We start from the raw sequence: 22,091 nt of genomic DNA on the forward strand, positions 1-22,091 counted from the left end.
ACTGTGCCGTGGCCTGTAAGAGCTGACACCATCGTTCTCACTCTGTCCTCCTCTGTTAGAGACTTTGTACTTTCTGTCAACCTTCGCCCAGATTAAGCTTTTCCTTCTTCTTTTCCATTCTGACCTATTTTGTTGGTCAAGTATCACCTCTCAAATATTATCCTCACAAGCCTTAAGTACAGGAACTTCCATCAGCATTACCTATTTATTTCACAGCCACTATTTTAAAATATAATTCATCTTGGTCACTTATTTTTTATTTATTTTCCACTAGAATATGATCTCTCTAATGTCACCTTACTCACAAGTTTTACATACATACATACATACATACACACATACATACATACACACACATGCACACACACTCTCATATTTATAGCTACCTAAGGTGGGTTAAGTAAATCATTAACATCAATTCAGCCAATGCATATCAAGCTACAGTAGTATATAGCAGGTGCTGTGTTTACGGTACTGACACAGTGTTTGTAGCCAAGGGAGGGAATAAATTAAGTGAAAAAACACTTGTGATAATTCCTGTAGTGGAGAAATGATGGCGTGACAGTGAATAAGACGTGCCTGAGTCCTCGTCACAACTAAGAAAAGAAGCTTCTAGTGCAGGAGTTCGCACGCCCCAGGCCTTGGGGACATTTAAAGCAAAAGAAGCTGCACAGTGTGCTTCAGGGCCTGGGAAGGAGCTGAGGCTGCAGCCAAGACTCACCAGCTAAGTACACTGGCTGCCCCGCCCCAGTAACCCACACATGGCAGGTGGCTCACCACTGTCTGTAATGCATGTGTGGACTGTGTGGCTGTGAGAACTGTGCACTTCACACATGTGGTACACAAACATATGCAGGAAAACACTCACATTTTTAAAAAAAAAATGTTTAATCTCAAAATGTGAAGAAAGTAGGATGCCAGTCATTCTTGTTCCTAATCAATAATGTTCAAATATGTGGGCTTAGTCAGAGCTTTGGGGGAGTGGTTTGTTGTTGTTGTTGTTGTTTTGTTTCTTGTTTTTTCTGTTTTTGAGGGGGGTTAGTCTGGCAGGATTTGTTTTGCTTCTAAATAAGGGACAACCTTTCTGAAGAGATCAGATCACTTGTTGCTCACATTATCCCTGTCTCCTTGCCCTTCCTTGTCCTCTGCCTCACAGCTTTTTAGACAAAGCCTCAGAGCTCTAAGAGTCAGGAAATAGTACTAAGGCATTCATCTGGTGTACTTTAAATAGGTCTTTTTCAAAAACCAAACGTAATGCTAGTTAGCTGAACTGTACAGTTAAAGACCCATACAGATAGTACTTAGTGGTTGGTCGGTCACTGTGGCACTGGCAATCACAGGAGTGCTTTCTTTGCCACTGTCCATCAGTGGGGCTGTAAGTGATAGTCTGGAACAAGCACGGGTCCCAGAAGTCTTTTCTTCCTTTTATACTGCTTACTCATACAAGAATTCAGACAAGTTGGAGATTATACCCAAATACTTAAATGGTATTTATGTCTGTGCATTATCCATCAGCAAGCCATTAGCAACTATTACAGTAGTTGTTAATGTTAATTAAAATAAAAGATTGATCTATGTCGTAGTCAAAGTGAAATGAAAGTTATAAACCTGCTTTATTTCTGAGGCTAGAAAATATGAGTTGTTCAGGGGAAAGCTTTCCTTGATTTTCCCTCTGGAAAAGATTTCTCTTCTGGACGTTTCTTTGTGCACGGTCTCACTTTCTACCCTGGCTGGCATCAAGCGTCTACTTCCCTGTCTGTGCCTGCCAAGTACAGCTGTACACCACCACACCCAGCTGTCTCCTTTAGATTTGGTAAAAAGTGATGGCTTCACATCCAGTCCTACCGCAGACAGAGAAACAGATTGCCTAAGGTAATTAAAATGCAATAGTTTGGTAAAAATGTGGGTATAATAGTAAGCAGAGATTCGCAATGGTCAAAATAAAGTAAAGTTGTGGTTTTATCATGATCTTCCTTTTATAAATTGCAGAGTCTGGATTACCAGAGGAACAACCACTTAACATTCTAACAGTCCTGTTTTGCAGTGTGGCCCACAGCAGCGGTTCCTCTGTGTGGCCCTGCAAGGGCATGTATGTGGTTGATTGACAGAAGGTCTGTGAACTCAGATAGCAAGAAAAGAAATGATAGGGCTGATGGCTGCGATAGGAGGTGACTGGAATTCACCAAGGCTTGCTTCTGGACAAGTAACTAGCCACTCTGTTGGAGGTGGAGGATTTCTAGTCAGACTTCTTCATAGAAGGGTTTTGTCATTTGCCAGTGATTGTGTTCTGATAATAGATTATTCATGCTCTTAAAAATGTTGATACAAGTACGATCTGGAATATTTGAGATATGACCTCCTGGCACACCACTGCTTAACATACCTGGACAGAGTTCAGGAAGATGGACTTCTGGCGTGCACAGTTGGCTGGCTGTGGCCTGAGGTCTTTGAATCATTTTATGTCTCCTAACGTGCTAGTGGTGCTTACAAAGAGCAATGAGCGCTGCTGCCTTTATGATGAACTGCTGTTATGAATACCTTGTCAAGTACACTAAACCACTATATATTATAACATTAGTGGGTACCAGCTAGTCAAATTGTGAAAGCAAAATGCTAGTGTGATGTTTGTTTGTTTGTTTTTACTTTGCTTTCTGGTAGAACAGAGTATGTGCCTAATTTGTTGGGGGAAGACCACATTTTTAGAGTAACACAGACTACTCTTAAATTTCTGTTGTTATTAGAACATTCTAACCCACAAAAATTCAAGCAAATATAGATTCAAGACTAGAAAGCAGCCTCTCATTGCTCCCAGTTATCTCTTGAGAAGTTGTTTAGCCTATGTTGATGTTATAAAGGCATAATACTAATTGTCGGTGTTACATACGTGAGTGACTTGGTCAGCTCTGTGTGCAGTGTCCTCAGTGTTGGTCCGGCAGCTTTAGCATAATAATCACATGCTCATAATCATCCAGGCAGTACTGTCAGCATCCCATCTCACACACAAGCAACTTGCTCATGGTCACAGAGTGGTCCCCTTGGCCATTAGGTTCCACAGCTATTCCTCAGAGATGTCCAGCCAAGAAACCTGCTTTCATATTGCAGCAATGCCAGCAAGTACTTGTCGAGAGGAAAATCTTAAGTTTGGTGTTTGTTGAACTGCCAAGGGAAATTATTGGCTTATTTCTTCCTGTGAATTTTCTAAAATAGTAATGTTTTCAGGATTAATTAACTTATAATCCATGAGAACTAGAGGAATGTAGTAGACAACTGTGTCTTAATTCCTCAGATCTGCAGACTTCAGGTGGCATAAGAGTCAGATGAGGGCCACAGCATCAGCTCTGATTCTGGTGTAGCTAGCCAGGAAGTCTGACTGATGCTGTCTGTCCAGCTCCTGAGTCAGCCTTAGAGTATGCAACCTTCCTCAACCCACGGGAGCTCATTTCCTCTGAGCACCAGTTTCAGGATTCTTAAACTTGGACCTGCCCCTCCTCATCCCCCTTGAGCACATGCCAATACTTTTACTTTGGAATCTACTCTTTAAGATTTACTTATTTATTATTTATTATATATACAGTGCTCTGCCTGCATGTACACCTGCAGGCCAGAATCAGATCACATCATAGATGGTTGTGAGCCACCATGTGGTTTCTGGAAATTGAACTCAGGACCTCTGGAAGAGCAGATGGTGCTCTTAACCTCTGAGCCATCTCTGCAGCCCTACTCTTTTTTTTTTTTTTTTTAATTGAATCTTTGTCAATTTCACATCATGCACCCCAGTCCCACTTACTTTCCAATCCTTCCATATCTACCCTCCGCCCTTGTAACCTCCCCTCCAAAAGAATATAAAATTTAAAAAATTTTTTTTAATCTTACCATGGATGTGATGTGTCACAGTGTGTCACACAGTACACCCTTTCTTCTAAACAGCTTTCCTTGCAAATGTTCATTGCAATGAGTCATTGGTTTGGTTTGAGGCCTCTGGCTTCTGCTAATCCATTCTTAAATCATAGATAATCTGGTTTTGGGAATAAAGTGAGCAGTTATTTGTAAAAGCTGTTTAGAGGGAATAACGTTGAAGTATTTGCAGTAATGATTCAGAGGCCAAACAAATGTGCCCATAATAAACTACTTCATAGTTTAACTAGAGGATTACTAATTCATAGTTTATATTAAAACTTGTGAAGATTAAAAGAATTCTTTGATGTAGAATTTGATGTGAAATTAATAAAAAAGACTAGCACCTAATTCATTCACTGTTTCATGTGGTTCCCTTATTTTTTGGGGGGAAAGTCAACTAATACCAAAAAAGTGAAGGAAACACTGTTTTTGAAATGTGAGGTTCCCTAAAGCATTGCTCTTCTCTTTGAATGTGTAACGATGCCCAATGCCCTCTGGTGTGAGAGAAGAGGGGAAATCATAGCTGAGCTGTAGCCTGAGGCAAGGAAGCAAGCCAAGCAATTCTCTGGAGTACCTGCTTTTCTTAGGATTTCTTTCAGTTGGTGCTAAGACAAAATATACTTTAAGGAATATGAAAAAAATCAAGAGAATCAAAACAGAAATGAAAGGGGATAGATATATAATACTGTGGGTAAAGATGCAGATACACTTAAAACATAAAGTTAGGCTCCAGTGGTAGCCCTTGACTATAATCCCACCTGCTGCAGCAGGCAATCAGGAAGACCCTAAGTTCCAGCCCAGCTACATGGCGTTAAAACAGACCCATAAAGTCTGTAAAGGAGGCCCACCAAGGAGTGCTGTGAACACAAAGGTTTATCCTACAGATACACTAGGAAATGAGTATAAATCTTGAGAAGAGATGAGGTGTCAAATCACTTGGCCCCTTAAAATATAATTCTGGTGGAATTATTTCATAGTAGGATATAAAAGTTATTAATACTAATACACATGGAAGCACACACCTGCAACCATAGAACTTGGCAGGCAGATAGGAGGCTTACGTTCCTGGGCTGCATATCAGAGGGGAAATTTTATCTTAATTATTAAAAGGAATAAACTAAAATTGAAATGTACTTCTTTGTATGAGCTAAAGTTTTCTCAGCCTAAGTATATGACATGCTCAAGTTTAAGTTTATAATTAATTTATCCTACTTACTCTTGCTGACTAGCAATCAGCCTGAGTAGATTGTTACAGATGCCTCTTACACATCCTGCTGCCAAATACATGGTCCAAGTTAAAAGTTGGACATGGGGCACCTGCAGTCCCAGCACTGGTGGCATTGGGGAGGGGGGTCACTGAAAGAGATGCCTCAGCACTGTTGACATCATGAAATGCTTTAGCAAGCACTACTTTTTTCTAACCATTTTTGCCAGTTTCACCAGCTCATCAGTTTCACTGATGATCATTTCCCTTAATTGTTGTAATACATAAAGTATGTTCAAATAATGGGAACCTATTTGTAATTATTCTGAAAAAAATGCACTAATAAAATTAGCCAAATATGCAAATCTCTTTTTTTTTTTTCTTTTTTCTTTTTTCTTTTTTTTTTTTTTGGTTTTTCGAGACAGGGTTTCTCTGTGTAGCCTTGGCCATCCTGGACTCACTTTGTAGACCAGGCTGGCCTTGAACTCACAGTGATCCGCCTGCCTCTGCCTCCCGAGTGCTGGGATTAAAGGCGTGCGCCACTACGCCCGGCAAATCTCCATTAATATGTTAAGCACTGTGTTTTCTTCAAAGCCTTCCCTTTAACACAGAGTTCTTTTCAGACCTAGTATTCACATTTCAATTTTCAAATTCTGGGGGCTCTGTGGCTCATGCCTTTAGTCCCAGCACTCAGGAGGCAGAGGCCAGCAGGATCTGTATGAGTTCCAGGACAGCCTGGTCCTACGTAGTGAGACCCTGTCTTGAAAAACAAAACAAAACAAAACAAAATCTCAGATTCCTTTAACCCATCCCAGAGACTTGTGTACACAAGTATTTGTCTCCTATCTTATTCATCCCATTTTAATTGTTGAAAGGTTGGCGAATAGAGACTCTTCCAGTCCAACACTGATTTACTTTTCAACACCTCCATGGTCTGAGTGGGTGGTTTTTGGTTGTGTTGGGTTTTGGGGGGGGGGGGGGAGTTGGTGTTTGTTTGTTGGTTGGTGTTTTGTCTTAGCATAGCTGGCTGAGTTCCTTCTCAGTATTATTATAAATGATTTTCTGCATTGCCATCAAAGAGCCTGTCCTTACAGCCAGCCTCCCATCTGAATGTGAGAACCCCACTCAGCCCCATTCTCGGGGAAGCAAAGCCAGGTTTCTCTACACTGATGGAAGGTCACTGACTTAACTCGTGTTAGCCAGCCAGCAGCTCCTTGCAGAAAGCCATACACAGTGCTGATTGTACTTGATAGTGCCCCACTGCACTCTAGGCCAGTCAGCCAGTCTGCACACAGAGACTTGACCACAGGAAGGAAGGTGGGAGAACTACCCAGTCGATGGCCACTTCTCATACTGACTGACTGATTGCCAGCACACTTACATTTCCAGGCCATGTGTATCTCTAAAATAACCACTCCCTACTCTTTAAAAGGTGACCCCAGTGATTTCTGTGCTAAAGCCCAATCATTACTCACAAGTTTAGGTTTTTTAGTGTGTGAAAAAAATATTAGCTGAAAATTTTTATTTTAATTTTTTGAGACTTTCTTGCATGAGAACCGCATGCACATCATTTCTATCCCTCCATCTGCCCCTCCAACTCCTCCCATGTACTTGCACATCCTCTCAAATTCATGACCTCTTCTTTAATTATTATTGGCACATGCATATACTTATGAGTGTGTGAGTCTATCTAGTGTTGCTTATATGAGCTGAATTTAAAAAAAAAAAATAGGTTCTACCTCCAGGCAAGTCCTTTGAATCCTGTAGATCTCACTACATGTTTTAAATATTATAAGTTGTATTTCCTCTGAGTTTCTCCTTTTCTTTTAACTTTCTTCCTAATAAACCATCTGTCACCCTCTATAGATGCTGAGGACATGTTCACTTCCAGATCTCTCCAAGCTCTTTAGAACCCTGATGGACGTTCCCACTGTAGGAGACGTTCATCAAGACAGTCTTGAAATCGATGATCTTGAAGATGAGCATATTAAAGAAGGGCCTTCTGATTCCGAAGACACGTAAGTATAGCACCATTAGCAGCTGCTAGGATCACTTGGGCATCTGGATTGACGCTTTTTTTTTTTTTTTTTAAAGTCCAGGGAGCATGGCCTCAGGATGACTTTCCATCTCCCTTCCAGCCCTTACAACTTTGTTAAAGTATAATCACCTTTTTGATAATGTGTGTCTGCCTCTAATTTACTGTCTTCATTCGAGGCACATAAAAATGCTTTATATTTGTGCTCGCTGTGTTCTCCTGCATTGACATTCATCCAGTACCCTGACGTGACTATAGTAATTACTAAATAGTGATTAAATAACTAATTGTCACAGGATAATGGCTGTTGAATAGTGAAATCTCCATTATCCTAGTATTGCAGTGGGACGTTGGATAGTACTAAATATTCTACATCTATCAGAAAATGCCTGAAAATTTCATATCTGTCTTGTGACGTGTTTGATTTTAGGATGTATTAGTGGTGAGACAGACTGGTAATTTTATTTGTGCAATATGTGTGGGAGTGGGGTAGGGCTATCCTCCCCCCCGCCCCGCCTCTGTGTGTGTGTGTGTATGTGTTTGTGTGTATGTGTGTGTGTATGTGTGTGTGTGTATGTGTTTGTGTGTGTGTGTGTATGTGTTTGTGTGTATGTGTTTGTGTGTGTGTGTGTATGTGTGTGTGTATGTGTTTGTGTGTGTATGTATGTGTGTGTGTGTATGTGTGTGTGTGTGTTTGTGTGTGTATGTGTGTATTGCATGTAACTTCATTGCTTTCACAAAATTCCTTTCTTGTGATTCATGGGGAATATAGAACTCAGGAAGGAAATATGATAATGTTTTTGAAAGTTGTGGGAAATGCTGGCCAAGCCTTAGATAAGAACCCTTCCTGACCTTTTCAGTTTTAGACTTCCAGCTGCCTTGGACAAGGATCACAAACGTGGGGGGAGGGGAGTGGGTAAAACCAAAGCATCCTGTAATGAGGCCTAGGAAAGGCACTTCAGTGTAGGCTGGCGATACAGGCGTGTGTGCGGCTCAGTGGTACAGCAGCATGCGGGAGGAACACAGTTCACATTAGGATTGCTGCATCTGAGGCACTACTTTTCACGTTCCTAATGCTTTGTTTACAAATTGCCCCTTCTCATCAGGCCTCGTAGAGACCTGTGTGTTGTTTATTGCTAGGGAGGAAAGTCACTTGGTCCCTTGTTTCAGTAGGCTTCCTGGTGAGCACAACGTTCAACAGCTGTGCAGTTGACAAAGTGCTAGGTAATGGGTTTGTGGAGGTTCTCCTTGAATATCAGTAAAATTAACAGTTTCTAACTGAGCCAGCTCCAACTGAGTTATTCTTAAAGTACTATCCTGTGTCTGCTTGTTTGTCTTTGAAAACCAATTTGGGTCCATATTTTTCTAAGATTTTTTTTTTTTTTTTTTAAGATTTATTTATAGCTGGGCGTGGTGGCGCATGCCTTTAATCCCAGGACTCGGGAGGCAGAGGCAGGCGGATCGCTGTGAGTTCGAGGCCAGCCTGGTCTACAAAGTGAGTCCAGGATGGCCAAGGCTACACAGAGAAACCCTGTCTCGAAAAACCAAAAAAAAAAAAAAAAAAAAAAGATTTATTTATTTATTATATATACAGCGTTCTGCCTGCGCGTACACTTGCAGGCCAGAAGAGGGCATTAGATCCCATTATAGATGGTTTTGAGCCACCATGTGGTTGCTGGGAATTGAACTCAGGGCCTCTGGAAGAGCAGCCAGTGCTCATAACCTCTGAGCCATCTCTCCAGCCCCCTTTCTCAGTGTTCTATAATAAGAAAGCCAACCAAAACCTAAGCTTGGGGCCTGATTTCAAATTACCTGACATGGACTTTTTAGTGCTAATTTCATACAATATTGAATCTTCTACAATATTCTTATAGTAACAGTCAGGCCAGCCTCATGTATTTAATTCCCATATGCCTTGGCCATTATTTCCTCTAACTAACAAGTGGGTTGTCAGCAGGTCAGCGTTTAGTGATCACATCGGTGGTTAAATGCTGAGTTGGGCTTAGCATTAAACACCACATCAAAAGACTCTTTTTCTCTGATCTGATGGTCAAGTTGCTAGTTAGTACACATAAGGAGAAAGTAGAGGTATTTCTGGGTAAATGATTATCTTCTTTGTCCATTGATGTGAATTGCCTTTAAGGTCTCACACAGTCTTTGTACTGTGCATGTGTTGAGTTGACTGTAACATTTGGAAGGGTCATCATCAGCCCTGACAGTCCTAGGGCTGCGTTTCTAGTAGATGGAAGGGACCCTCTGCCTAGGAACATGACCCCTCCCCACATGTCTTCACACAGTCAGACTCACAGAGCCCCTCGTCTTCAGGCATGTACTCAGAGAACAGCCTTGAGTAAGTCTCTCAGTTATTGTAGAGGTTCTCAAGGCCAAGAGGTTAGTTCTCCCTGCTGGCCATTGATAGGGTCTCTTTGATTTACAGTTTTCATGTCTCTAACATGACCTTCATTTGGATAAAACTTAATAGGATGAAACTGCTTAGTAAACTAATGTGATAGATAGATAGATAGATAGATACATACATACATACATACATATATGATCTTACCTATAAATTCATTTATTTCACATTTTATATCATAAAATATAAATATGCTGACCAATGCCTTGAAAACAAGATTCTCCTGTGAGGATTACATATTTTAGAAATGTTTTCAAGAATATACAAATAAAGATAAATTTCTGGTTACTATTATAGTCACTGTATCATCATCCTACTAGCTTAAACCAAAATACAAATACTCTGCAAGACCGGGATCCATGTCTCCATCCAAGTTTCAGCATGTCCATGTGGAGATCCTTGCACATGTGCACCACAGGGTCTATGTGAAGATTGTGATGAGCTTTCAAAATCATTTATTTTTCCAAATCTCTTTTAAACATGTGAATGTTAATTCACTTTCCGAAAACAAATGATAAACATCTTTGCTTTCCTAAATTGTCCAACTATGGCTGGGACACACAGACACAGAACATTGGTGCAGAGTTTAAGTAGTGACTAATTCCAATAGGTACATGATTCTCCTTGGCAATTCAGGACCAATGTAAGCAAATCATCTAGCTTAAAAGTTACAGATTATCTCTCATGTTCTATACTTCTCAGCTGTATCTGTCCTTGGGTCCTTAGTTAAAAACTGTCTAGACAGCCAGGCATGGTGGCACACACCTTTCATCCCAACACTCAGATGGCAAGCGGGTCTCTGTGAGTTGGAGAATAGCCTGGTCTACAAAACCAGTCCATGACAGCCAGAGCTGTGTCACCGAGAAACCCTGCCTTGAAAGCAAACAAACAAGCCAAAAAAACCTATATAGGCTTATTCATATGTCTTTTTATCTACAATTAGTACTTTTAAGTGGGGAAGAATGTATATGTATGTCTTGAATTGAAGTAGTATTTCAAAATAAGTCAGCTTAATTCTTTAAATTCCAGTGTGTTTGAAGAAGCTGACACAGATTTACAGGAGCTTCAGGCCTCAATGGAGCAGCTACTTAGGGAGCAACCAGGTGACGAGTACAGTGAGGAGGAAGAGTCGGTCCTAAAAAGCAGCGAAGTGGAGCAGCCATTGAGGGGAACAGACGCAGCTGATGAGGACGACAATCCCAGCAGTGAAAGTGCCCTGAACGAGGAATGGCACTCAGGTGCATGCTCAGGGCTGAGGGTGGTGTGTGTGTGTGTCTCTCTCTCTGTCTCTCTCTCTCTGTCTGTCTCTCTCTCCTCACACGTTGCATGTAGGAGGTGTTCCCTGACACCTGATATGGCCACCTTCAGCCTTAAGGATGAATGTCTCTCTCTCTCTCCTGTGTTCACTGTGTGGGTTTCACACAGGTGTGCCAGCAGTGACTTCGGAAGCATTTTTAATCTGTTTTTGCTCCCCATTTCTTGTTTTTTTAGTAATAAAGATAATAGCTTAGCTTTGGTATGCTTCTTAGCTCATCTGTGTTCTGCATGCCATTTCATGTTTTGTTCCATGTTTGTCAGCCATCATCATAGGTGTGGCTGCTTCATTTCAGAACATAAAAGTGTGTTTTTTTCGATTGTTTTCAAACTAACATTTAATAGTAATGTTTCTGGGAATCTTTTTGTTGTAACCTGATTTACTGTTTGTCTTTAAAGAAACAATTCTCAAAGTAAGATTCCTGGGTAAGAAAGCTTTAGATGTGCTTTGATGTCCACATGCCACCGTGCTGACTGCTTATATTGAAGGTGGAGGAACACAAGAAGCCGTAATTCACTTGTCGTCGATGCTGCTCTGTTAGTGTACGCAGTACTTTTATTCATGAAGTACCTCTTTCTTTTTTTCATTGTTAGATAACAGCGATGGTGAGATTACTAGCGAATGTGAATATGACAGTGTTTTTAACCATTTAGAGGAACTAAGACTTCACCTGGAGCAAGAAATGGGCTTTGAAAAGTTCTTTGAGGTTTACGAGAAAGTAAAGGTGCGTAAGCTCAGAGCATTCGTCTGGACTGTGCTGCTTGCCTAGCAGTGAGGTGGTGACTGTCTATATTCCTCACCTCATTACTATCTATTATCTACTCTTAGACATACACTAAAGTCTCCTCTTAGACAAATCTAGTATTGGCACATTAATTATTAGAATTTAATTGCATCCTATCTCCCTCTCCTTCTTCCTACCTCTGTCATATAAGCCCTCTCCTCTTCTTTAACCATGTTAAATATACATATAAAAGAATATATAGATGTATCCACTGGGGCTGGGCTCCCCCATGATAATGTATTCTCTGCGTCTTAACTAGCTTTAGCGTCCTGTAATGAACTCTATTGAAAGGATAGGCTTCTTTGTTGACAGATAAGAAATACACTTACCTGTGGGTATAATGATAAACACTTAGATGTAGCCAGGAATCATGCTAGGGGCAGTAGCGGGTCTTCTTCTAAGATCCCTGGCCTTAAAGATGCATATAGTGGCTAGGTTTCTAGTACCAGGCATGATTCCACTCCTGTTGAGCAGACTTCGAGTCTAATTAGACAGCTGGTGGCTGCCACCAAGATATTGGTGCCACTGTTAGACCTTTAGGGAGCACTTAATCTGTTGCTCATTATGGTGGTTTCTAGACTATCACTGGTGGCTTCTCTCCTTCAGCGGCTTCCTTATTAACTTACTCTGGTAATTTGGCATAGGCTATTCATGAGGATGAAGATGAAAATATTGAAATTTGTTCTACGATAGTTGAGAATATTTTGGGCAATGAGCATCAGCATCTCTATGCAAAGATTCTGCACTTAGTCATGGCAGACGGAGCCTATCAGGAAGGTAAGGTTTTCTTGTGTCTTCTTTCTTTAAACAAATGTGAAAAGAACCCCCCCCCCCACAAGATGACAGACGTAAGATTAGGCTCTCCCATCAAATGAGCTTCGATGCAACTGTACTGGAGCCTGTCTGATACATTGAAACAACGATACATTTTACTCTGCCCTGTCACGTGTTGCCTCGGGCTCTTTAAGTCACTGTCCTTTAGTTTGTACGTAATATTTGAATGAATCTTCATGCTTTGTTTGTTTTATGTATGTGGATGGATATTTTGCCTGCATGTATGTATTGGACCAGTGTGTACATTGCCCGCAAAGGCCAGATGAGGGCATCAGATCTTCTGCAGCTGATGATGCAGAAGTGCTGAGACTTGAATCCATGCTCTTAATCACTGAGCTGTCTTTCCAGCCCTTGAATAAAAAAAATTTAAGTCTACTAGTTGAAAGCTCAACAGCTCTAGAAATTAGAATAATTTTCATCAATGATGTACCATGAAAGTTCTTTGCAGAGAAAGAAAATGTAAAGTTCTGAGCATGAATTTATTTGTAACGCTGTTGCCAAAATTAATAGTTATTTTAAAGATTTAATTCATAGGCCAAATTAGACCATTTTAAATGTTGATGTTTAATTATAACAATGTAATTTTTCTTAACACATATTTATATTTCCTCTTGTTAAAAATTTAAGGTCACTTTAAAAATGCATCCAGATACAAAATCAAAGTAAGTTTTAAAAATATTTGAGAAAGCAGCATATTGGATAATGCTGCTGGAGTGAAAATACGATGATGTTAGGCAGGTCTCCATTCTGAAAACTGGAAAATCTTTACAGTGAAGCAGGAGGCCTGACTCGTACAGAGTCCACAGGGCAGAGCATACTTAGTGCTTTAGAGGGCAGCAGTGTGTGGCGTGGAAACACTTGTCAGGGATCTGTCTGTTGTCTTGGTTTTGTTCTTGTTTGAGACAAGGTCTTACTGTGCACTCCAGGATAGCCTCAAGCACATGCGCCCCCTGCCTGTTCCTGCTCCACCATGCCAGGCCAGCTCTCATTCGGTTCCTTAAAATTCATCTTAATACTGATCCCTGTAAGAGAGGAAAGGCTTTGCTTTCTCCCAGGCACAATAGAATCAAAAGCTCTATAGATGCCAGTACAAACTAAGTCTTTGAAAATGTCCCTCAGTTGTATTACTATAAAACAGATGTTTTATTTTCTGAAATAATAAAAGGTTGCTTGATCATTCAGATGAAAGTCTCTAATTTAACTAGTATCTGGACCTTACAGGTTCCTGATCTTATTGAGATCTTAACTCTGCCTAAATGATACTGGAACAAGAAATTGCCTGGAATTTCTGTACTTATATTTCATAGGCCATTTCTCCTATCACTGATGTGAGCTACCAGCATGAGGCCAGAGAATGAGTCTAGTTCAGTATTTCTGTGGTGAGATCTAGCCAGCTATATTCTCATTCAGACTGGTCCTCCTTCAGGCAGCTCTCCGTAAGTCTGTTTCAATGGAGCTTTTCACAGCAGTCGGCAGCAGTATGCTCAAGCTGTAGTGTTGCTTGTTAAGTGTCTGAAAAGCTTTTATTTTGCTTTGCCCCTTCAGGGGAGACCTGTAACAATCAACTGAGCCACAAGGTAGAGTTGGCACGGCTGAGTGGTTTCTAAAGGGTGCCTGTCTCCACAGAAGCCCACTCACCTACAAGGGCCAAAAGCTGGGCTGGGCCATACAGCCCTCAAAACACGTGGTCAGCCTTGCTGTAGCATGCAGTGGAAACACGTGACAGAGCCTGCCTATAATCTCTTCAGCCTGGGGAAAACTGTAAAGCAGCTTTAAAGCCAAGTGGCTTTACGGACAAACAAAAGACAAGATAGAACACCCTGGCAACCTTTAAAAACTTCTTACTGTATCCTATAATATACTTTAACTTACTAATATAGCCACCAAATAAGGTCATGTATATTATCTGAGTAAAAGCAAACATGCTATGTTAAACATTCGACAGGTGCTAGACATCACTGGGTTAAGAATAGTGGGGGGCCCTTATATGAAACAATTGGATCTCAAATCAAGCTATCTTGTGTGTAGTTGTGGTTCAGATCATATCTAAGCAATAATAAAATTACATCGTATATGGGGTGCTTACGCACTTTTATTCTCTATGGCAAAAGTTGATCTAGCTCATTCAAAATTATATGGAACCAGTAAGAGACATACAAAAAAGAAAATTCTCTTTAAAGACTTGATCTCAAAAATTTGGGGTGAAAACATTGAGGGAAACCAGTTGATATCAACTGGTGGTCGACATAGACAAGTGCACCTGCACAGAAACTTGCTCACATGAATATACACACACCACAAACAAAATTTTAACTGTTTTAAATGATTTTCTTATATCGTTTCTGCTTAATTTCACTGGAAATTGTCTGAGCCCCCCTCCCAAACGACCTTAGCTGTTAGTTCCCAAGATAAATGTCACAGTGCAGGTTTGATAAGCAATGGTAGCTACCTCTGTTGGTAGAGTTAGCACTGCCTAGCCCATACTAGGCTGCACTCCAGTCAGAGGTCAATAGAGGGAGTGACTTTGTAAGTTATTTAAAAGTTCCTTCATGAGAACAGAATGAATGTAGCATGGCCAGTGATACATGAGCAGAGACTACCAAGCCCTCTCATTGAGCATCAACAAACCACACATGCAAATTTTTTTCAATGTGCCTACCCTTCACACCCATTTTAGATGGAGTGTGGTGCTATGTTTATGTGATGAAATTCTATAAAACTATTCAAATGAATGGACCAGATCTTCAGCTATCAATATACCTATGCCCACAAACCTAAGTTAAGTAAGTCATATGTCGTATAACCTGTACAGCATCTAAAATGATCCTGTTTACTCAGCTTATGTTTAATAACACTGAAAAAGAATAAGCAAGAAAAATAAACATTAATTTGGATGTGCTGAAAAATGTCCGTAGGAAAGATGAGAAGGCCACTGAAGTGGAGAAGTACACTGCCTGTAACATGCTTCTCCTTAAATATCACAATCAGGAGGGCTGAAAGTCAACTCTGTTGATGATAGGTAGGCATGTATGTGTTCATTACTTTCCTGATTCTCGGAAGCAACTTACAACTGTAAAAGTGAGTAAATTATACTAGAGAGTGGTGGGTGACATTGGAAGCAGTCAAAATATACCTAAGGTACATGAAGTGCTCTTGTCACTGCATGGGATGAAACAGTGTGTGGCAGGGTCCAGGTGTCTCCTAAAGGAGACGACATCAGAGAGGAATGGGAGTTTGTCATGAATCAGCATGTACACTCCTGTACAGAAGGATGCAAAGCATGTGCTATAGGAGAAGAGTGACAATGGGTAACTAACACTGGGAAGATTTAACATTTTCATGATCTGGTCATCAGAGAAAGCCTTGCAGACATATTAAGAAGCATGAGAAGGAAGTAGGCGGCTGATGACCATGTGTGTTTGACATGACACTTGGGTTACTGAGGTGTAAAAGATAGTGCTGTTTAGCAGTGCTAAGCAAATCAGTGTGCTTAATTCATTCCGCAGTATTTTTAAGAATAAACATTTTTGGGGCTGGGATCAGGCTGTAAAGTGATTAAATAAATAAAAAAAAAATGTTTAATGAGGAAAATTTAAAAAAAAACATTCTTGTGGTTTTATTTAAGTAGGAATGGTTAATTTCATTGTGCCATATTCAAAATGGAGTGGTATGCAGACATTGAAGCCACATCATTTGTTCTACAATGTTTTCTTGTGAGGTTTCACCTTACAGAGAAGTAGAAAAATCTGGTGATGCCTGGCATACCCACCACAGAGCTCTGCCATGAGCACGTATAGCCTTGCCTTTCACATCGCTTGCACTTCTTTATTTATCTTTCTATTTTGTGTCTTGTGTGCAAAACTCATGTGTCAATTCTGCATCTTGCTCTAATTTACTTAGAATTACTTGTGCTTCAGAAGGCGATCTGAGACCTTATATGTACTTAATTTTAACACTAGTTTTAATTCTTTGTAGTACTGTCTGGACGCTGTACAATGAATATGCGCTATTATAATAAGATTACACTTAAAACTGAACTAATGATCTCCTTGAGAAAGGAAAAATATATAAGAAAATGGATACTGTGTGAATTAAAATGAAGTGAATTATCTTTTTCTTTTTTCTACAGATAATGATGAATAATCCTCAGGACTCTCTAATACTCAACTATGTGAAAACATTTGAACTTGGCTCATAACACAAGCTTCCTGGAAACAGATTATTTATGAGAAATACCAGATTTAAGACGGGCATGCTTATTGCATGAAAAATTGAGAAGTGTGATTTTTTTTTTTGACATTTTTATCTACTTTATTTTGTTTATTGGATTCTACAGCTGAATCCTATAGAATTTTCTTTAAATCACCCCACCAAAGCATTGACTCAGAACTGTAATTAATGATGTTGAAATTTACCACGCAATAAGGAACTACTTTTAGCATCTGTCTTTCAGTTGAGGAAGTTGCCTATATTATGAAAGGCCCACTTTTGGTGTTTTATTTAAATTTCAGCATGACTTTTTTTCTGTCTAGGATTTTTCATCCTGGCTAGCAGTTCTGCATTAAATAATCCTTGTCAAGGGCTCTATTCAAATATCTACATTTGGAAGACGAAATTTTACCCTTGAAGTTTGTATTCTCAAATCATTTTTCAAGCACTGGATCTCCTGAGCTTGTTAGCTAGAAACAGGCTGTAGAAACAATCCTAAAAATCACTGAAAGGCTTGATTTTGAAGGAATAACAGAATTATATTTCCTGATGCTTAAAGGTTCCTTAATTTCTTCTGTTTCTCTTTGTTATGAGAAATACTAGATCTAAAAATCAGGCCGAGCATATAGCATAAAATTACCCTTTTCGTTTTTTCACCCTCTCATACATGTACCTCAGTAGTCACCTGCGTTCAAAAGGAGAGGGGCCTTTTTCTTTTGGCACCATGAAAATTTAGTCACTACTATAGGGAAATGTTTGCCTGTTTTCAGTGTGAGGATTTAACCAGGTCATTACAGTGGTGATCACATCATTTCAGTTATGTGAAACTATATATAGAAACAGTTATACTTTCAGAATATGCCAAGTATCAGACAGTTTCATTAACCACAGTCCAAATGTTTTTAATAATAAAAGCAGAAATGAATACTTCTCGGTACCAGTCAGCCTGATTGGTGTAGTCTTTCATCTGAAACATGGAATCTTACCTTGCGCACTATTAGTACTGTATTGACTTTATTATATATATATTATTTCTAACACCCAAAACTAAATAGTTGATTTTTATATTTTTATTTTCTACTATTAAATTTTCATTGTGTACCTGAAGGATGAGGTTGGTTGTCTTCATTAGCACTGTTCTCAATATCTACATTGTTTTGTGACTGACTCACAGTGGCAGGGTGTGTGCAGAGGAAACATGAGCCAGGCAGCAGGTGGGGCTGAGCGCAGGGTTTTAAGCAACCCTCCCTTGAAGGTTACCTTAATCTCCAAGAGCCCTTGGCAGCCTAAGGACCTCCTAAAAAGGCCCTGTTTCCGAGGTCACACCACCTCCTCACTGTCACCCTGGGAGCCGTACTTTCAGCACACGGACCCTTGGACACTCAGACCATCTTCAACCTAGAGCACATACTTAAAAAACAGTGAGTCTGAGGCTCGTCTGTGCTGAAATGAGAGAAAGCAGATTTATCAGAACCAATTGCACTAGGCAAAATAGTGACCAGCTGTTTGCTAGCAGAGAGGAACAGACAGGAAGATTCGCGCTACAACAGAGGGGGCTGGAAATGATGAGTGCTGCGGCTCTGCAGCCGGGCAGGAGAAGACAGTGCAATGCAGAGGCTGTAGCCATGAAAAACCAGGGGTCTCCATCATCTGTATGGAGCTCAGGGTTACAGTACAGTTTATTACATTAAGCAATTATAAACAATAACTTACACCTCTTCCTTGAAACAGAAGTAAATTCAAACTGTCAGAAAGCAAATTCATTTTTGAAATGCCTATCAATCCAATGTAAACAAAATGGAGACTCTCAGGGGTGGTTATTTAATGATATCAGTAATGCTGATAAAGCTGTAGCTGGATGTAAAAGTACTTACACAGAACTAGAACGATCTGGAATGAGGTTCAATCGCTCTGTATCTGACAGTCATCTAATGGATTGCTGAGAAATACGAGCAGTCCATGCCAAAATAATTCAAAATGTCTTTTTCTTGAACAAGCTACCTGTGCTAGCTTGTCATAACAGAGAGTGACTTCAACTACAGAAGTTCATTTTCTTAGTATCACAGTGACTAAAAGTCCAAGGTCATGGTTTCCAGTGCAGGTTCTCATGGCAGCTGGCAGGTTCAGTTTCCTCACGAAGCAGTGGAGGAGAGCCCTCTGCCATGTTGCTAATCCTATAGCATCCAGGCCCATTTAGGACCTCACTTAACGTTAATTGCTTGGTTGGCAGCCCCATGTCCACTAACACATCTTGGTTGTTAGGACTTCAACATGAGTTTATTTGGTTGGAGGGGAATCGCAAATGTCTGATCCACAGCATCATCCAAGCTCACACAAGAAGCCTTTATCAATTACTCATAACCTTATACCTAATTGTGACAGAAAACTTTAGTTTAAAGCCTTCCACATTGAAGCCATTGGGTCCAGATGGATCCAGTGATAAATTCTATCAATCACTTCTGGAAAAAACAGTAGGGACTCTACATATGCTGGCACAAAATACAGGGCTGCAGGGAGCATTGTCCTTCCTCAGCACAACCTGTTCCCAAAGCAGGTGGGGGTGGGGAAAGGTGGAGGGACATTGTGACCAAAGGGAACGAAGGAATCATACTTCCTGAATGATGATTTTTAAAAGTTACAAATTAGCCACTCAAGCTCAACAACAGAGCTAAAAAACAATAGGCTGTAACCAAGTGGAATATATGTAAGAAATACAGAATTATTTTAACATTTGAGTAAAGCAGTAAGTCTTTATATCAGCGGATTAGGAGGAAAAATATCAATGTGGAAGAAAAGCTCATTTGAGAGAATTGGGTATCCAGTCCCATACAGTTTCTACAGACTGGGAACAGAGGGCCAGTACTTCAACCTGATAAAGGCCGCCTAAAAAGCAGACCTACAATTATGTGCTTAAAACAAAGTTTCCTCCCGAAAAGAAGACTGTGGATTTCTGCTTCATCTGGGATTCCACACAACAATGAATAAGGGATCTTAAACAGCTGAGCGCTATCCCCGTTCAGCTGGGGATGTAGCTCAGGTGGTCGAGTGCTTGCCTGGCATGCATGAAGTTCTGGAGCCACATAAAAACTCAGTCTGCTAATCCCAATGCATAGGAAGTGGACACAGGAGAGTCAAAAGTTCAAGGTCATCCTCTACTGCATAACAAGTTTGAGGCCAGCCTGAACTACATGAAATCCTGTCTCAAAGGAAAAATAAAAGCTGAAGATGCCATTTATAGTAGTACCAAAAATTATGAAATACTTAACAATAAACGAAAACATTTTGTAGCTGGCAGTTAGAAAACATTGTACAGAGATATTAATATAACCCTGTTTGTGAATCAAAGGATACAAAATTGTTTACAAGAAAACCAAGACAAATGTCTTGGGCTTAACAAATTATTTTAAACTTTTTAAAGGTACAAACTGCCAAAGCAAAGTAACTTTGACCTCATTAAAATTACATCCGTACTTTTCTGAAGATTTTGTATCAAAAATGAAAAGTTCAGCCACAGGCTAGGCTTTTGTGAAGGCTTGCCAAACATTTATCTGAGAAAGATAACATGGGAAGAAAGAAAATGTAATAGTGAGATGACCCAATTTGAAAAGTGGAAAAGTAAGTCATGTACACTCAGAGACTGAGGAAAAACCTGGGAAAAGATTGATAGTCGTTCAACATTACAGCTAGCTGGGACCCAACTCCCCCCAAAGTCTCACACGCTGAAGGCCAGGCCTCTGGCCTGGGACTCTTGAAGGTGGTGGAGCCTTTAGAAGGTTGGACCTAGTAGAAGAAGGTTAGATTGTAGATGACATCCCCTTGAAGGAGTTACTGAATTCTCTGTCTTCAAACAGACCTGTCACTTGCAAGAGCTGCAAGCCCTCCTCAATAGATGCAGAGACTATAGATACTGCTAGACAGTATAGTATATAGATAAAATACCCTGACAAAAGCAACTCACAGACAAAACAGTTTATTTTGGCTCACAGTTCCAGAAGAACACAGCAGGTAAGGCATGACGGCAGGATGCTGACTGGTCACATGGCATGCACACTCGGAAAGCAGCACACATACAAGGAGTGAGGAGGGGCCATGCAACCTCAAGGCCTCCACCCCTCGTGACTCTCTTCCTACAGCATGCTTACCTCCTAAAGGTTCCACAGCCTTCTGAGATGTGATCAAACACATGAGCCGGTGGTAAACATCTGTCAAGCCACAGGAGTAAATTAGCCTCAGAAAGGGATGAACAACACACCAGTGACTACAGTTGTGATAATGTGCTTGCTCTCCCCCATGAGATAGTACTGTACTCAGTACTCTAATGACACGAAATGGTACAATGGGCAGGTAAATCGGTGAAGGAACGCTGTGGTACGGTGTCCGAAGGCAGATCTCACTGCTTTCCGTGATCCTGGACCGCGGAGCCAACGATGGCAATGGTTTTGCATTAGCGGCAGAAAACGGCTGTGGATCCTTAGTAGTTGAAGTTTTGCCAAATGCTTTTTGAAGGAACACCAAGGAAACAGCTCTCACTCGACTTGGAAAACGCCACTTCCGTGTCTGAAATGCATCAGGGATCATACAGGTACCCAGGGCAGCCTCCCATCCACTGATCATGTTTTGTAATTCTGCCCTTTAATGTCTTGGCGATTCCGAACACTTGGGGTGTTGTCAGTAGTGTTCGTATTGCAGTGTTTGCTTCAGATTACCCACTCTCCTCTTCCTCTGGAGATGATGCGTGAATTCTTCCAAGCCCTCACCTACTGCCTCTTGGTGGCCTTCACTGTGTCCTACGTTCCTCTTCATCTTTCATGTGGGCAAATCCTTCTTCGCCAACTTGTTCTACAGGAATGATGTTTGTAATTTCTATGGATTCCCAGAAAGCCCTTAAAAACTATTCACCCCCTAAGTCTTTCCACCATATATTTACAGTGTCTGGGTTTCATTCCCCCCTTTTATAGCTTTGATGAATGTTATGCATCAGCGGTAGTCGGTGGTACTCAGCATTGCCTGGAGATTGGCATCAGATGCTGATCACACAGAATCAAATACCCGGTGGGTGCATGTGGCCTTGATCACAGTTCTGAAGCAATGAGGTGGCATTTGGAAATAAAACTGCAACCTCCACTTGCTCCCTCCTACACACAGCACCCAGCCCAGCCAACCTGAACCAAGACAAGAGAGCACCAAGAGAGCACTGAGAATTACACGGCTCAGCTCCATGCTGTTGTGCCAGAAACCCACTCCAAGAGATCTGTTAGTGCTGTGGCAGTTTGGGGCAGAAAAGCTGATTTTTTTTTTAAGTGGGCAGTTGTCTTCAGTGTCATGCCTGCTGCTGTGATAGAATAGCCTAACAAAAGCAACTTATAGGCAAAGCGGTTTAGTTTGGCCTCCTAGTTC

The 22,091-nt window shown here is 40.7% G+C and overlaps 1 protein-coding gene across 1 annotated transcript in view; it reads left to right on the forward strand.

The window, feature by feature from the left end:
* The window catches only part of Nek1 (NIMA related kinase 1), a 125,820-nt gene extending 108,531 nt beyond the window's left edge, over window positions 1-17,289 (forward strand). The window contains exons 31-35 of the mRNA XM_051170046.1: window positions 6,968-7,119; window positions 10,582-10,790; window positions 11,461-11,591; window positions 12,296-12,428; window positions 16,615-17,289. Of these exons, the coding sequence (XP_051026003.1) occupies window positions 6,968-7,119; window positions 10,582-10,790; window positions 11,461-11,591; window positions 12,296-12,428; window positions 16,615-16,628 (639 nt within the window). The 3' untranslated portion in view covers window positions 16,629-17,289. The remainder of the gene's footprint in view (window positions 1-6,967; window positions 7,120-10,581; window positions 10,791-11,460; window positions 11,592-12,295; window positions 12,429-16,614) is intronic.
* The last annotated feature ends 4,802 nt before the right edge of the window (window positions 17,290-22,091 follow it).

This window comes from Acomys russatus, chromosome 27 (genome assembly GCF_903995435.1).
Source record: "Acomys russatus chromosome 27, mAcoRus1.1, whole genome shotgun sequence".
In the NCBI taxonomy this organism is placed as follows: domain Eukaryota; kingdom Metazoa; phylum Chordata; class Mammalia; order Rodentia; family Muridae; genus Acomys; species Acomys russatus.